This window comes from Anabrus simplex, chromosome 2 (assembly GCF_040414725.1).
Source record: "Anabrus simplex isolate iqAnaSimp1 chromosome 2, ASM4041472v1, whole genome shotgun sequence".
Classification (NCBI taxonomy): Eukaryota; Metazoa; Arthropoda; class Insecta; order Orthoptera; family Tettigoniidae; genus Anabrus; species Anabrus simplex.
Genome location: NC_090266.1, coordinates 730972528 through 730989111, shown reverse-complemented (window position 1 = coordinate 730989111; position 16584 = coordinate 730972528). Strand labels below are relative to the sequence as shown.

The window sequence follows — 16584 nt, the reverse complement described above, 5'->3', positions numbered from 1 at the left end:
AAATTAATTCCAAACCTATATTTATCTAAGAAAGAGTATTTTGGAAAAACTTAAAAATAAATTTCTAATAACTTTCATATCTCTTCTCCCCCCCTCCAAAGATTTCATCATCATTTTCTGGCAATTTTTGTGTGGAGTTCTTATCCTCTACCTGTCCTAAAGACATGTTGGCTGTTCCATTCAATATTTATAGTTCCTTAACAAACCTCTATACAAATTAAACAATTCAATAAAGGATTGGACTTAAAATCTGTAACAATACATGCTATTTAGCAATGATATTGTATCAGTGCAACTTTTCCAATAACAACAGTAATAATTTATTATGAGAAAGTTTCCTTGCAAGTGGATGTGCAGTTGACATCCTATGTTTGACTATGTCCTAACAGAAGTTTTTTAAACATCCTAATTATCAGACATGACTAACAACTAGAGCCCGGATTTTAATGCAAATGCACGTTTTTAAATAAGCTGGTTACAGTTCTCAAACTTTGCAAATATTCGTTTTATGGCTTAACAATTCCAAATAACAGTTATTTTTCCCTGCATGTTTGCATGTTTTGGCCTTTCTAGGAGAAAATTCATGCATAATGCATATTTTAAAGATTTTTGGATTTAATAGCGAATATTTAGACATTTATATTGCATTATATGACTTTTCTTCTCACTTTGGCGCATATATAATTGTAACTTGCATGATGGCACCTTTAATGAATGTTGGTTTGTAGATTTCAGGATCATTTTTCCACGTCATACAGTATGTTTATTGCTGAGAGACGGTGAGAAGGTATTCCTGGCATCTTATGAGCCAACCAAAGTTAGTACATACGGTAGAGGTTCTATAATCTAATTAACCAAGCACTTTCTTATCTGTTGCTTGAGTAAACATTGACGTAAGCCGGAAGGCCCTACGTCGGTCTCTGTAATTCTTAGGAATAAGGTGTCCCAGTTATACATTGCTATAAATGAACCTTAAATTCTGCATTACTCATTGACGGCTCATTTGTTTATCTATGATAGACGAACAAAACAAAATTTGTATCGTGTTACTGAGATAGCAGCTTACAAATCTTGGTTTTGCACTGAACCCTCTTGCGTTGTTATCATGGAATTTTCTACCCAGAACTCTCACTCGTCACACGTCTCTGTTATCGCGGAAGGCAATCATTACCAGTTATTGAGAACATTCAAATGTGTCTGCAATCAATGCACGGAGAAGTACCTGTGGCACTCAGTGGTAACTGGGGATAGGTTGAACATTGTGATCCATTGAAATCCTTATTTTGAATTCGTCAAGCTTATGAAAGACGCACTGTGGTGAAAATGCAAAAAAATGTACAATTTGACCTCACTTTGTCCCAAATGCCTTCATTTACCGAGCTCGATAGCTGCAGTCGTTTAAGTGCGGCCAGTATCCAGTATTCGGGAGATAGTGGGTTCGAACCCCACTGTCGGCAGCCCTGAAGATGGTTTTCCATGGTTTCCCACTTTTACACCAGGCAAATGCTGGGGCTGTACCTTAATTAAGGCCATGGACACTTCCTTCCCACTCCTAGCCCTTTCCTGTCCCATCGCCGCCATAAGACCTATCTGTGTCGGTGCGACGTAAAGTAGCTTGTAAAATATTTAAAAAAAGTCTTCATTTAAGTATGCACCTGTCACTTCATGTAACCTGGAAAGGTCAGTTTCTGTGCTTAAGAATATACTGACAGATAAATGGATGAGCTTAAATCAAGACAATTTGGAGAAATTACGGTAGTTGTACAAAGTTTCAAAAGGAACTGAACTTTGATAGTGCATATTTTTCAGTTTATTGTGCATGTTTTGCCATATGATAGTGCATGAATGCATGCATATTTTGAGATTTGATACTGCACGGAAATCCGGGCTCTACTAATAACATTTTGCGCTGCTCATTTCTTTTCTTTTCCTCAAGATTTCATCATCATTGTACCAATGCATAGTGAGAGGGGGATTAAACTATTACGGCAATAAGATGTCCTGTTTACATAACAGAAAGCTGCACTGTCATCCTGATGTTCGGAAGGTGTCAATGTCAGTCAGTGGAAAGTAACGAGTGCCTCAATTCAAAGTGTTTCTGAAAGTTAGCCTGCGTGAAGTGTAGTGTTTACAAGTCATGGCTGATTGTACAGACCGAGGTAGGCAACGAGGGAAGAAGTTATTATCAAAGGAAGCCACTTGTACATTTACTCTGCTTCAAGAAGGCTACTCACTGAAGTACGTTGCCAGAATGCTATGAGCTGCTCAGGATACCATTTGGTATCTGGAAAAGTTTCCAGGAGAGTAGAGGTGTTGCCAGGTGCCCTGTTATGGGCCACCAATGAAAATCAACCCCAGGGCAGGATTGTTTTATGAATCTACAAGTTCTCCAAAACTGCCAAAGTACAGCATAAGCACTACAGATTGACCTACAGCAGGTTTCTGCAGTATGAGTTAGTGACCAAACAGTCAAAAACAGGTTTTTGAGAGGTCAATTTAAGATCCTGACAACCTACTAAAGTATCTGCACTGGACAAATGATATCATGACAGAAGACTGCTCTTTGCTAGAGTCATCTGCACTGGCAGAACTGCTCCACAGTACAATGGCGTGATCTTAGTGCCATGTGATTCTTCATGCGAGGCAGCTTGGAAAAATTTAGTATTCATGCATGATAATGCAAGAGTACACCATGCCAACATTATTCAGAGATTCCTGCAAAAGTACCATGTTCATTGGATGGAGTGGCCATCCACAAGTTCCAACTTGAATCCGGTCAATCAAGTCTGGGACCAACTGGAACAATGCATCTGAGTGAGAAATCCACCAACCCAAACACTAGAAGACCTTGAAGACACCCTTTTGGAGGAGTGGGGACATCTGCCTTGTCAGCAGCATGAGAAGGCATTGTGAAGCTGTTATCCATATAATGGGTGACAGATGCTTAATTACCATGTAGCCCTTTTGGTGTTGGGGACATTGTGTATGACATATTGTGTAATGACAATATCCAAAGAACATTTTTCATTTCAATTCTTAATTGCTGCAAAGAAGGTGGTCGGTTTTCATTGCTTATCTGTTTTCATTTCAATATGTATTCCTGTCATGGAGTTATGTACATATAAATAAGTGACCAAATTTCTTCAATTACAATAAAATAAAAGATTTTTGTGTTATCTTATCCTACTCTATAGTACTGCAATACAACCTGTAGAGAATAAACTATTTACATAAAATTAAATCAATATAAATATAGGAAGATAACATGTTTTTAAAGAACAGTTATGGTATGTGAAAACCTGAGGACCAAACGAATGACCACCAATCCAATTTCAAAACTTTCTCAACAACTTGCCCATGTTAATCTGATGATAAAGAATCCCAAGGTACAAGTTGCAAGACCACTCATCAGAAATAGATGGTTGGCATTTGTTTACTGAATGGCAACACAACTAGCATCTAGGCTCTAATCTGAATCTTACTTCTCAAATATGCGATACAAGAAATACCTTGGTCATTCATGACCATTAGAGCTTAGCTGTATTATAATACTTCCTTATAGCCAGTACAAACATGAGCATTTTTTCTTAAACAACTAATTTCACCATCTTGCCTATAATACAACACACAACACTAAATTTCTTAGTCATGAGAAATTCTGTACATTTGTAGCATTTCTATTCCTAAAATAACTGTATAGGTAATTTATAAATCCCAAACAGGCCCAAATCACTAAAGGATAGGTAAAATGTAGTAGGGTAAGGCAAAGGTTAGGGCAAGTCATGTAAGCCTACAGCGTACTCGTTATTCACCTTGTCTCGTCACGGGACTGGGAGTGGGCATTCGGTGACTAGCAGGGGAATAGGGACCCACAGAACCTAGAAAGAAATTATACAATCAGTGCTTTCTTTTGACGATCAAATGTTGCAATTAAACAAAAACAAAATAATAAACAGTGCTGTACATTACTGTTCTACTGCACTGAGACAAGCAATGGCATCATGCAGGGAACTGGTCATGCCAAAGTGTAGATAAATACAAAATATGTACATATTTCAAGAATACAAAGCTGACTAGCAACAATTCTGCACACAGTTTCAGGTATGTAACCAGCAATAGTGGACTAATGCAAAGAAAAGCATGATGCTGCAACAAGTGAACTACAATTTTCACGCCTAGACTATTTTACCAAACACTGCAAAAATTCTTTTTTTTATTCCACAACCATGACAAACCAGTCTTTCAAAAAAAAGCAAGGAAGGTGAAGCAATCCTTAAAAAATATAACATAATAGAGCACTTCAAAAACGTGCATGAGCACACGCTATGGTATCGAGTGGTAAGGAAGCCAAGAAAAATTATGTCATCGTTTCAAGTCCTTTGAAACAAAACCTGATGGATATACACAGTATAATTTAAGTAACCTATGTTCTAAGACTGCTGAATGGACAATCACTAAGAATCACTACGAATTTCTCACCAATACTTTATATTAAAATCACAAATTAGTGCAACAGAAATTTTCACCTATGGTTATAATCTCAATTATAGGCAGTCCCTTCCATCTAGCCTTCAACTCCACATTAATCATGTATAAAAGGAGTGGTCGATTATCTGTGCCTCACATATCACACCAGAAACAGAAATAGAAAGATCTACTTAACCCAATTCCAGCCAAACACTCTGCCATTGAATAAAGCTCCAGCTTGTTCTGAGGTACAGGAACATGATAGCTGGTGAAGCCTATTGTACATGTCTTGGTCAACAATACTGTATATGAACAATTGGGGAATACTGCTGTAAAAAGAGGAGGAAACTGGATATCTTGGAAAAACCTCCCCATCTCCAGGTCATCCAACGCAATTTCACATGCTGTCAAAGATACACTGACTGACAGAGCAAATGCAACACCAAGAAGGAGTGGTCAGAACTTTATGCCAATTGCAGGGTAGACTGACGTCACTGAGGTATGCTCATGATGTAAAATGCGCCGCTGTGCTGCGCACGTAGTGAACGATAAATGGGACACGGCGTTGGCGAATGGCCCACTTCATACCGTGATTTCTCAGCCGACAGTCATTGTAGAACGTGTTGTCGTGTGCCACAGGACACGTGTATAGCTAAGAATGCCAGGCCGCCGTCAACGGAGGCATTTCCAGCAGACAGACGACTTTACGAGGGGTATGGTGATCGGGCTGAGAAGGGCAGGTTGGTCGCTTCGTCAAATCGCAGCCGATACCCATAGGGATGTGTCCACGGTGCAGCGCCTGTGGCGAAGATGGTTGGCGCAGGGACATGTGGCACGTGCGAGGGGTCCAGGCGCAGCCCGAGTGACGTCAGCATGCGAGGATCGGCGCATCCGCCGCCAAGCGGTGGCAGCCCCGCACGCCACGTCAACCGCCATTCTTCAGCATGTGCAAGACACTCTGGCTGTTCCAATATCGACCAGAACAATTTCCCATCGATTGGTTGAAGGAGGCCTGCACTCCCGGCGTCCGCTCAGAAGACTACCATTCGCTCAGAAGACTACCATTGACTCCACAGCATAGACGTGCACGCCTGGCATGGTGCCGGGCTAGAGCGACTTGGATGAGGGAATGGCGGAACGTCGTGTTCTCCGATGAGTCACGCTTCTGTTCTGTCAGTGATAGTCACCGCAGACGAGTGTGGCGTCGGCGTGGAGAAAGGTCAAATCCGGCAGTAACTGTGGAGCGCCCTACCGCTAGACAACGCGGCGTCATGGTTTGGGGCGCTATTGCGTATGATTCCACGTCACCTCTAGTGCGTATTCAAGGCACGTTAAATGCCCACCGCTACGTGCAGCATGTGCTGCGGCCGGTGGCACTCCCGTACCTTCAGGGGCTGCCCAATGCTCTGTTTCAGCAGGATAATGCCGCCCACACACTGCTCGCATCTCCCAACAGGCTCTACGAGGTGTACAGATGCTTCCGTGGCCAGCGTACTCTCCGGATCTCTCACCAATCGAACACGTGTGGGATCTCATTGGACGCCGTTTGCAAACTCTGCCCCAGCCTCGTACGGACGACCAACTGTGGCAAATGGTTGACAGAGAATGGAGAACCATCCCTCAGGACACCATCCGCACTCTTATTGACTCTGTACCTCGACGTGTTTCTGCGTGCATCGCCGCTCGCGGTGGTCCTACATCCTACTGCGTCGATGCCGTGCGCATTGTGTAACCTGCATATCGGTTTGAAATAAACATCAATTATTCATCCGTGCCGTCTCTGTTTTTTCCCCAACTTTCATCCCTTTCGAACCACTCCTCCTTGGTGTTGCATTGTCACTGTCAGTCAGTGTATTTGTACCTGGATGTGTCTGACTAAACCTTTGAGCCACAGAAGGGTTTCATGTCAAATCAATAAGAAATTGTAATTTATAAATCTATTGATTGACAACCACCAATCTATTTAACCCAGGGTTGCAAATCTGAACCAGGATGAAATATTCGTTCTTATAACAGATCTCTGAAAAAGAATAATAATAATAACAACAGTTTGTGTGTTCTTTTTTTCTTAAAAATATCCATTTTATTATTAAAAACATGAATATTCATCAGAACTGAAACCGCTTACACTCTGCTCTCAAATATTGCTCCAAGTCAAAATAAAAATTTTAAAAAATTACAATAAAACATGTGCACTGGATTTAGAAGAGAGTTGAAAATTCTGAGTCTCTTCAAGTTTCTCCTTTTAATTTTCCCTTACCATACCGTACCAACACTAAAATCAAGCCAAATGGATGCAGTTGGAAAGAGTAACCAGGTAGCATTTGCTGTACATCTTGCATACTAAGCAAGTGTATGGGGTTGGAAAAATATGTTTTCTTTAAATTTTTATGTATCTGAAAGTAACAAATTAGCTTCACACACAAGAAAACAAAAAGACTATGAAAACAATGTCAGAAGAGAAAAGAGTGTTTTGACAGAAGGCAAGCGTGTCCACAAGGCTTTAAATTCTGTGAGTTCTGGAGTATGAAGCCTCGACAAGGTACAAGATGAATCAAAATGCTCCTTCTTTAGATTTTATAAAGTAATGGAAAGCACACGAACTGTCATAAAGAGACACTGAAGTAAGAATGTTATTGGTTTTATGTCCCACTAACTATATTTTTATGGTTTTCGGAGACACCGGGGTACAACAACAATAAAAGTGTTTTAATTTAATCCACCTATTCAATACTTTTATTTTCACTTATAGTGGTTACATAAATAGACTCACAGTTCGTGGTTACATAAATAGACTCACAGTTAAATGGGACATGTTTTGCCCTCAATTAAGGGCATCTTCAGCCTAAAAACAATCATCAAGAGTACAACTAATATTAAAAGTGGAAGCTAAAAGTTTAGCCAGTTATTAAAATTCGGAACATAAAAATGTGAAAAATGATACAATATATAAAGATGCTAATGGAAACACTGTCAATGATTAAACCATAATCTTGTCGGAGACTAAAACTTCTTCCAATAAAATTCCAATTAAAACAGTTCATTTAAAATGTTAGTGGAAAACCAAAGTGGTAATAATATAAAGCCAACGACGTGAGGGCATGAACACAAGCATAAACATGATTGTCTAAATACAATATGTCCAAGGCCGCTGATGAAATTCGTCAGGAAGTGAGACAGAAGCATCAGTTGAAAAATTGTAAGTGGCCCTTAGCACCGGTAGGTAATACTATTGGCTGAAACCTTGCCAGGAAATGTCAGTAGATACTGAAATAATGTTTTATGTTAGTTGAAAGTTGTTATTTGTTATCTATTTGTTGATACAACACCAGACTCAGAGCCAACAGAAGGGCAGCAACCAACACAACAGCAGATAACAAATAACAACTTTCAACTAACATAAAACATTATTTCAGTATCTACTGACATTTCCTGGCAAGGTTTCAGCCAATAGTATTACCTACCGGTGCTAAGGGCCACTTACAATTTTTCAACTGATGCTTCTGTCTCACTTCCTGACGAATTTCATCAGCGGCCTTGGACATATGGTATTTATGACAATCATGTTTATGCTTGTGTTCACGCCCTCACGTCGTTGGCTTTATATTATTACCACTTTGGTTTTCCACTAACATTTTAAATGAACTGTTTTAATTGGAATTTTAATGGAAGAAGTTTTAGTCTCCGACAAGATTATAGTTTAATCATTGACAGTGTTTCCATTAGCATCTTTATATATTGTATCATTTTTCACATTTTTATGTTCCGAATTTTAATAACTGGCTAAACTTTAAGCTTCCACTTTTAATATTAGTTGTACTCTTGATGATTGTTTTTAGGCTGAAGATGCCCTTAATTGAGGGTGAAACATGTCCCATTTAACTGTGAGTCTATTTATGTAACCACTATAAGTGAAAATAAAAGTATTGAATAGGTGGATTAAATTAAAACACCTTTATTGTTGTTGAACTGTAAATTTTCAATACAGACCAAAAATGAGATTTATAACATGTAATAAGACACCGAGGTACCAGAATTTTTTCCCCACAGTTCTTTTATGTGCCAGTTAATCTACTGACATGAGTCTGACATATCTAAGCACCTTCCAATTCTACTAGACCGAGCCATGATCTAATCTGCCAGGTTGGGCTCAGAAGGCCAGCACTCTACCACCTGAGCTACTCAACCCGGCACCATGAAATAAAATCAGCTGTTTACAAGCTCAGCAGTACAAAAGCTTATGGTCCATTGGATGATTATAATCCATTGCATGTACAAATATTTGTTGTTAGTTGAGGCATTATCTTTACAAAGTATTCAAAAGAGGTGAATTAAGCAAAATAAGTTATGAAGGAATGCAAAAGAAAGCCACACTTATATTTTATTTTATAAGAGATTGAAATGTAAATAATGTCCATCCAGCCCAATGAATAAATGGAAGAGTTCTGAAAAAAAAAAACAGAAAGAAAGAAATGGACTGACAATCAAGATCATAACGCACTGTAAATCAAAATATAACTTGTGCTCAAACGCACATATTTTTCGTCTCTTCGGTTTCAATACACAAGATGGATGATATTTATTATTATTATTATTATTATTATTATTATTATTATTATTATTATTATTATTATTATTATTATTATTATTATTATTATTATTATTAAAGTAGAATTTGCTGCTATAGACCACTAGTTCGATATAATAATAATACTTATTATTATTATTATTAAATGAATAAGGTATTATCAGGATATGTTGGAGATTTTTGACAAGTGTATCTCGACAACATTTTAATTCACAGCAAGAATTTTCAAGAACACCTTGTACATCTAAGGAAAGTGCTGGAACAACTGAAGATTCATGGACTGACTTGCCAACTGGAGAAGTGCCACTTCGCCCAGTCCTGCGTAGAATATCTTGGCCATGTCCTAACATCTGAAGGCTTAGAAAGGCAACTGGAGAAGAATCAAGCTATCGAAAAAGCTGAACGCCCCCAGACCAAGCGTCAAGTACGTCAGTTCGTTGGCTTGTGTGGATGGTGTAGCAGCTTAGTGCCACACTTCGAGGAGAAGGCAATACCACTCACCGATCTACTCCATAACAACCGCCCATTCCGATTGACCAGCAAGGAAGAGGCAGCATTCCAAAAACATTAAGGCTGCGATATGCAACGCTCCTGGTCTAGCCCATACTGACCCTCAACAGAAGATGTGCCTGCAGACAGACGCCAGCGACTCTGGCTTAGGAGTAGTGTTATTCCAGGAGAGGAGTGACGGCAGAAGGGACATCATCGAGTAAGCCAGCAGTAAGCTATCTCGCACCGAACAACGCTACTGCACTGCCGAGAAGGAAGCCTTAGCCATGGTGAGGACCATGGACAAATTCAGAGGCTACTTGGAGGTAAGGAAGTTCCAGCTCTACACCAATAACGCCACTCTCAAATGATTAAACTCGGTATCTGGCTCAAAATCGAAATTGATGCAATGGGCTCTGTTAATCGCAGAATTTTATTTCGATGTGTGAAACGTCCCAAGACCCATGAACATGGGAGCAGATAGCTTATCTGGCAATGGAACCTGAAGCTAGGAACACCATTGTCGAGAGGGAGTTCCCAAGAAAACACCAGAGTGAGCCTAAGGAACCTGTCCTTATGACCATCAAGAAGGAACTTGATCTTGGAGTGATCAAACAGTGGCAGGAACAAGACAAGCCCTGTGGGATCATGATGCAGTGGATTAGGTGACTGAACACTGATAGTCGATTCGTCCAAAGGGAATTCAAGATGTGCTACAAGAACTTCCGGGTTGACGGAGGACTCTTAATGTACAGGTCGCAGCTCTCTGACACACCTGCAGTAGTAGTGGTGATCCCCAGACAGCACACAACGGACATCCTCAAAGTTACACGACAGCAATGAAGCCAGACATCCAGGAGGCAAAGAGACGTATCAGTCTATCCGAGGAAGATTCTTCAGGGTCATAATGCGGAAAGACATCCTGGGCTATGTGACGGGGTGCTACATCTGTGCCTGTACCAAGGCGAGCAAAAGAAAGGCAGATTCCAGTCAGCGAGGAAGACAGCCACAACGCCCTTGAGAGGGCATAGCCCTCGACTTGATGGGTCTCTACCCTAGAACATCATGGGGACAAAGAGGACTCCTAGTAACCACCGACCTCTTCAAAAGATGGATTGAGGCCTTTCTGATACCTGAAGCCACGACGAGAAACATCAAAACTGAAACATAAAGCTACAAAATGGTAAGTTTTTGATGCTCTCTAAGCAAATTTTGAGAGAGAGGTGAAGGTTTACAGTTTACTAACTTAAGTGTGGCAATAAATAAGTTTTTTGAGATTTTGATTCAATACTATACAATAAAACTTTCACCAAAGGAACAATATTACACACGTATTACAATTAAACAGAAGTATGGCATGATTATAAAATTAAAAAATCATTTTGTATTTGACTACACTCTAAGAAACTAACAGACAATGTTAAAGAGACTGCCAGACTGACTAATGCGTACGGCAAGCAGGTGAATCATACCACACTGTCCACGTCCTTGGCAAAAAAATATACCCCTGTTACCCTTCCTCATAGCATTTGCAAAGTCTCCACTACTTGCTGTGGTACTATACAGATTGGTTAGCCGCAACGAACGACACATTGTGCATATTTCCGATAATAATTTTGTTAATAATTAAACATTTGCACAAATTGTTTTTTTTTTAAATTCCTATAATTCCTAGTTTCAGCTGGCTAAAATGGAATAAAAATGTAATGTTTTCTCTACAAAGTCGCCGCTACTGTCCTTAGTCATTTTAATTCTGAAAGATTACCCTGGAAAGTCTATGTTCTAATGGGTACAGAGAAGTGTCCAAAAGTTGGGAAGTTGCTCTTCTTATAGGAATGTATTTATTCTTTTGAAAAGCACCATTAACCTGAGCATAATTTTCCTTGTTTCCATAGGAAGGCTTATGACATGAGGCTTGAATTAATTTATTTCGAAAACAGTGTAAAACTTAATGCTTGAAAGCCACACCTTCCATATCATACTCACTCTGAAAAGAAAATATAAGAAGGTTAACTCGAAGGTAAGTCTAATTTATAATTATTAGCTGATTTATACATAGCAAAGTAAATGTCTTATATAAGAATAAAATGTGGATACTGAAGTAATGTTTTAAATCTATACATTTAATGGACAAACAATTACTCATTTCTACTGTGAACAACAGTACAAATCTACAGGATGATATAATGCAAACATGGCATGCAAAGTCAGATATCATACAAGAAAATGCAATACCAAATTAACTCTGATATCATGCGTTTTTATTTATTTTAATGAAAAATATTACTTCCCATATAACCGTAACCTATACAGAGGAGCGTGAGTGTAAATAAAAACTGCTTTTTAAACCAAATAACACAAACATTTTCAAAGAGAGGTATGCATCCTTGTAAAATATGACAAAATACTTGTTGCAAGTGGCGGTTTGTTTAATAGGAATAATGTTATTGGTTTTACATTCCACTAACTACTATTTTCAGTGGTTTTCAGTGACACCAGGTGCCGGAATTTTGTCCTGCAGGATCTCTTTCATGATGATTATAATGAAGATGCTGCTTGTTGTTTAAAGAGACCTAACATCGAGGTCATCGGCCCCTAATGGTACCCACAAGTGGTTGTGTGTTTGGTCCGTGAGAGGTATTTCATTTCCCTCAAGTCCGCCGGCAAGCCGGTTAGGACCCCCATATCCGCCAGCTGGGACGCGCCACGTGGAAGTATCACCTCTCCCCCTGCTACGCCAGCGTAGTAGGTTCGTGGGGATTTCTTTCAAGTGACAGTAAATCTACAAACACAACGGAACATCTTCAAATATCAATGGACTGCATCAGGATCAAATATGCCCAGCTACTCAGCCTGGTCGTGGGATTAATTTCAAAATAACAGACGATGGTCCACACAAAGTTTATCGAGTGACACGATTAGAAACACTCATGTTAGGAAATCACAAATATAAATTGCTAAGGTTATCTTAAGTGTAACTCATTGTAGTTTACAAGAATTACTTGCATTTTTAGTTGATTAAAGCTGACCTGAACCATGCTCTCATGATATCCTACCGAGTTTTTCATCTCTTTGAAATTACCACTATTTAATTTAGTTTGTGAATAGAACTTGTTAGTATAACTGGTCTTATAAAGCATATTTTTATTACAAAGGAATGAAAATTCCATGACACCTTCATTAAAGAAAGTCACTACAGCAAAATTTAATGAAATTATCCATTTGCTGAGCAATATTAGCACATCCAATATATCCTATATTAGGGACGATTCATTTTGTTGACATTACATGTAACAAGCTTTAACAGCTTCAGTTTTTGATAAATAATAATAATGGCGTATGACCTCCGGAGAGGCCTGGTGCAGGTCTTTTCTAGTAGACGGCCTATTAGGCGACCTGCATGTCTGAAGATGAGGGCCCAACCTAGGATGATTTCTAATGTTGAATATGCCACACACATCCAGCCTCTGAGCCATTGGAATTAACCAAATAAGTTTAAAATTCCCGACCCGGCTGGGAATCGAACCCTGGACCCTCTGAACCGAAGGCCAGTACGCTGACCATTAAGCCAATGAGTCGGACATTTTTTTATACAAACCCATTATTGACTATAAAATCAAGTAGCGAACATTTAAGAATAACTTAAATATTATTATATTTAAGCAGTCCGCCTATTTGATATGTTGTGCTTGTTTGAGTCATCAGTCCATATACTGGTTTATTGCAGCTCTCCAGGCCACCCTATCCTGTGCTAACCTTTTCATTTCTATGTAACTATTGCATCCTACATCTACTCTAATCTGCTTGTCATATTCATACCTTGGTCTACCCCTACTGTTCTCACCACCTACACTTCCTTCAAAAACCAACTGAACAAGTCCTGGGTGTCTTAAGATGTGTCCTATCATTCTATCTCTTCTTCTCACAAATTTCACCAAATCTATCTCCTCTCACCAATTCGATAGAGTATCTCTTCATTCGTGATTCGATCTATCCATCTCACCTTCAGCATTCTTCTGTAACACCACATTTCAAAAGCTTCTATTCTCTTTCTTTCTGAGCTAGTTATCATCCATGTTTCATGTTATCATTCATGTTTTCAGATGAAAGTCTTCAGAAACATCTTTCTAATTCCTATATCAATTTTTGAACTGAGCAAATTTCTTTTCTTAAGAAAGCTCTTCCTTGCTTGTGCTAGTCTGCACTTTATGTCCTCCTTGCTTCTGCCGTTATTAGCTATTTTACTACCCAAGTAACAATATCCATCTACTTCCTTGAAGACTTCATTTCCTGATCTAATATTACCTGCATCACCTGCCTTCATTCAACTGCACGCCATTACTTTTGCTTTGGACTTCTTTATTTTCATCTTGTGCTCCTTACCCAAGACTTCGTCCATACCATTCAGCAGCTTCTCGAGATCTTCTGCAGTCCCAGATAAAATGACAATATCATCAGCAAATCTCAAGGTTTTGATTTCCTCTCCTTGGATTGTGATTCCCTTTCCAAATTCCTCTTTGATTTCCTTTACTGCCTGTTCTATGTAAACATTGAGAAGGAGAGGAGACAAACTGCAGCCTTGCCTCACTCCTTTCTGGATTGCTATCTCTTTTTCAAAGCCCTTAATTCTTATCATAGATTGTAGATGATTCTTCATTCTCGGTATCTGATCCCAATCACCTTCAGAATCCTAAATAACTTGGTCCAATCAACATTATCAAATGCGTTTTCTAGATCTAAGAACACCAAGTACGTGGGCTTGTCTTCCTTAATTCAATCCTCTAAGATCGGACGTAAAGTCAGGATTGTTTCACACGTTCCTACATTTCTTCAGAAGCCAAATTGATCTCTCAACTCAGCTTCACCTTGTCTTTCCATTCTTCTGTAAATAATAAGTATTAAAATTTTGCAGGCAAAAGATACTAAACTAATGGTGCAGCAGTTTTCACACTTGTCAGCACCGGCTTTCTTGTGAATAGGTGTAACAACATTCTGCTGAAAATCAGATGGCACTTCTGTCTCGTGCATCTTACACACTAGATGGAATAACCTGGTTTCTCCTAAAGCAGTCAGTAATTCAGAGGGAATGTCATCAAATCCAGGTGCCTTGTTCCTATTTAGGTCTCTCACAGCTCTGCCAAACTCTGACATCAAAAGTGGGTCTTCCATTTCATCTGCATCAACAGCCTCTTCTTGCTCCACACTATTCAATATATAATTTATTAATAAATTATTATTTATTATTATTAATTATGATTAATTATAATCAATAATTTGTTAATAAATTATATATGTATCGAATAGGTGGACTGCTTAAATATTTAAGTTATTGTTAAATATTTGCTATTTAATTTTGTCTACAGCGACTCTAGTATCTTTTCATACAGTCAAATATCAAATCAGAGGTGCTTCAGGAAGAAGAAAGATGTTCTTTCTTTTCTTTAATATTACATCTACCAGTAAAGCAGTGTTTACAAATATACTTTAAGATTAACAGAATATTAAATCAATACTAAAATCATTAGAGCATATTTAAAAATATATACCAACAAACTTGTGAAGGATGTTCAGAGATTTTGGCTGAGTATTTTGATACAAGGAACCCATAGTTACTGGTGGCTCATTACTGAGTAACTGCATTTCTTTCTTTCTTTCTTTCTTTAATTTTAACTAGCTTCATGTTTGTTTACATGATATTTCTCTTGCTTTTCAAACTGAACTACCTTAGCTTACATTTACTCGGTGCAGTATCATTTGGCTACTACCGAGCTCGATAGCTGCAGTCGCTTAAGTGCGGCCAGTATCCAGTATTCGGGAGATAGTAGGTTCGAACCCCACTGTCGGCAGCCCTGAAAATGGTTTTCCGTGGTTTCCCATTTTCACACCAGGCAAATGCTGGGGCTGTACCTTAATTAAGGCCACGGCCGCTTCATTCCCATTCCTAGCCCTTCCCTGTCCCATCGTCGCCATAAGACCTGTCTGTGTCGGTGCGACGTAAAGCAACTAGCAAAAAAAAAAAAAAATCATTTGGCTAACTGCTATGGTACTGGCTGCTGAGCACTGTGTTCATTTTGTGATGGTAGAGTTCAAGTCACCTCAGCAAGATTGTGAACTGTATTGTAAATACTACACTCAACAGCAAATACCGTAGCTAGTATTCAAATGATACCGTGTTGAGTAAACAGGTGAAAAGATAGTTTAGTATAAAACACCAAACAAGCTCCATGTAAACAAAGATAGCAAGACAAAGAAAAAACAAAAGCAACTGCTCTGTAATGAGCAGAGAGCAGAATTCAGGCAAAAACCTATTTCTTTTTTTCCTTAACCTACACAGTTCTTCTTCTTTTTCTACCGCTTTAACCACACCTGTGGGATTGCGGGTGCAAATGCGTCGCACATGTGGATTTGGCCCTGTTTTATAGCCGAATGCCCTTCCTGACACCAACCCTATATGGAGGGATGTAATCACTATTGCGTGTTTCTGTGGTGGTTGTAGTGTGGTGTGTTGTGTGAATATGAAGAGGAGAGAGTTGGGACATAAAAATCCAGTTCCGGAGCTAGAAGAATTAACCAGAAGCGATTAAAATTCCTGACTCGGCCGGGAATTAAACCCGGGACCCCCTGAACAAAAAGGCAGTACGGTAACCATTCAGCCAACGAGTCGGACACTTAACCATTTGACGTTAAGTATTTAGGTTTGCCATGGACAATTAGATTGAATTACAGGTACTTTATAGTGCCTAAAAATACCTATTTTGATATCAAGGTGTACAGTATACATTTTTACTGCCTGAAAAAGCATGCTCTTTTGGCTTCATGTTTTCTAGAAATTCACACTCAATACCAAAAAGACACAGGTGACGGTGCAGAGCAATAACATTATCCATCAAACCTTTATCCCTCCCTAATTCATGACATTAACTGTAAATTACTTTAAAGCTCTTCTAAAATATGGTCTCTTCAGTAAATGATGTTATCATGCTGCTACTTGGTTAATATTACACTGTTCTTAGTTTGCCATCAAAACTTGCTGTTGTTGT

General features: G+C 39.0%; 1 protein-coding gene across 8 annotated transcripts in view; it reads right to left on the bottom strand.

Annotated features, from left to right (window-relative positions):
- The window catches only part of Ssdp (Sequence-specific single-stranded DNA-binding protein), an 831184-nt gene that overhangs the window by 56958 nt on the left and 757642 nt on the right, over nucleotides 1-16584 (bottom strand). For 6 of the 8 annotated variants that reach the window (XM_067141370.2, XM_067141371.2, XM_067141372.2 and 3 more), the window contains one exon: nucleotides 3813-3878. The exons of the other annotated variants lie outside the window; for them this stretch is intronic. In XM_067141370.2, coding sequence (XP_066997471.1) covers nucleotides 3813-3878 — 66 coding nt within the window. The remainder of the gene's footprint in view (nucleotides 1-3812; nucleotides 3879-16584) is intronic. 8 annotated transcript variants of the gene reach the window in all.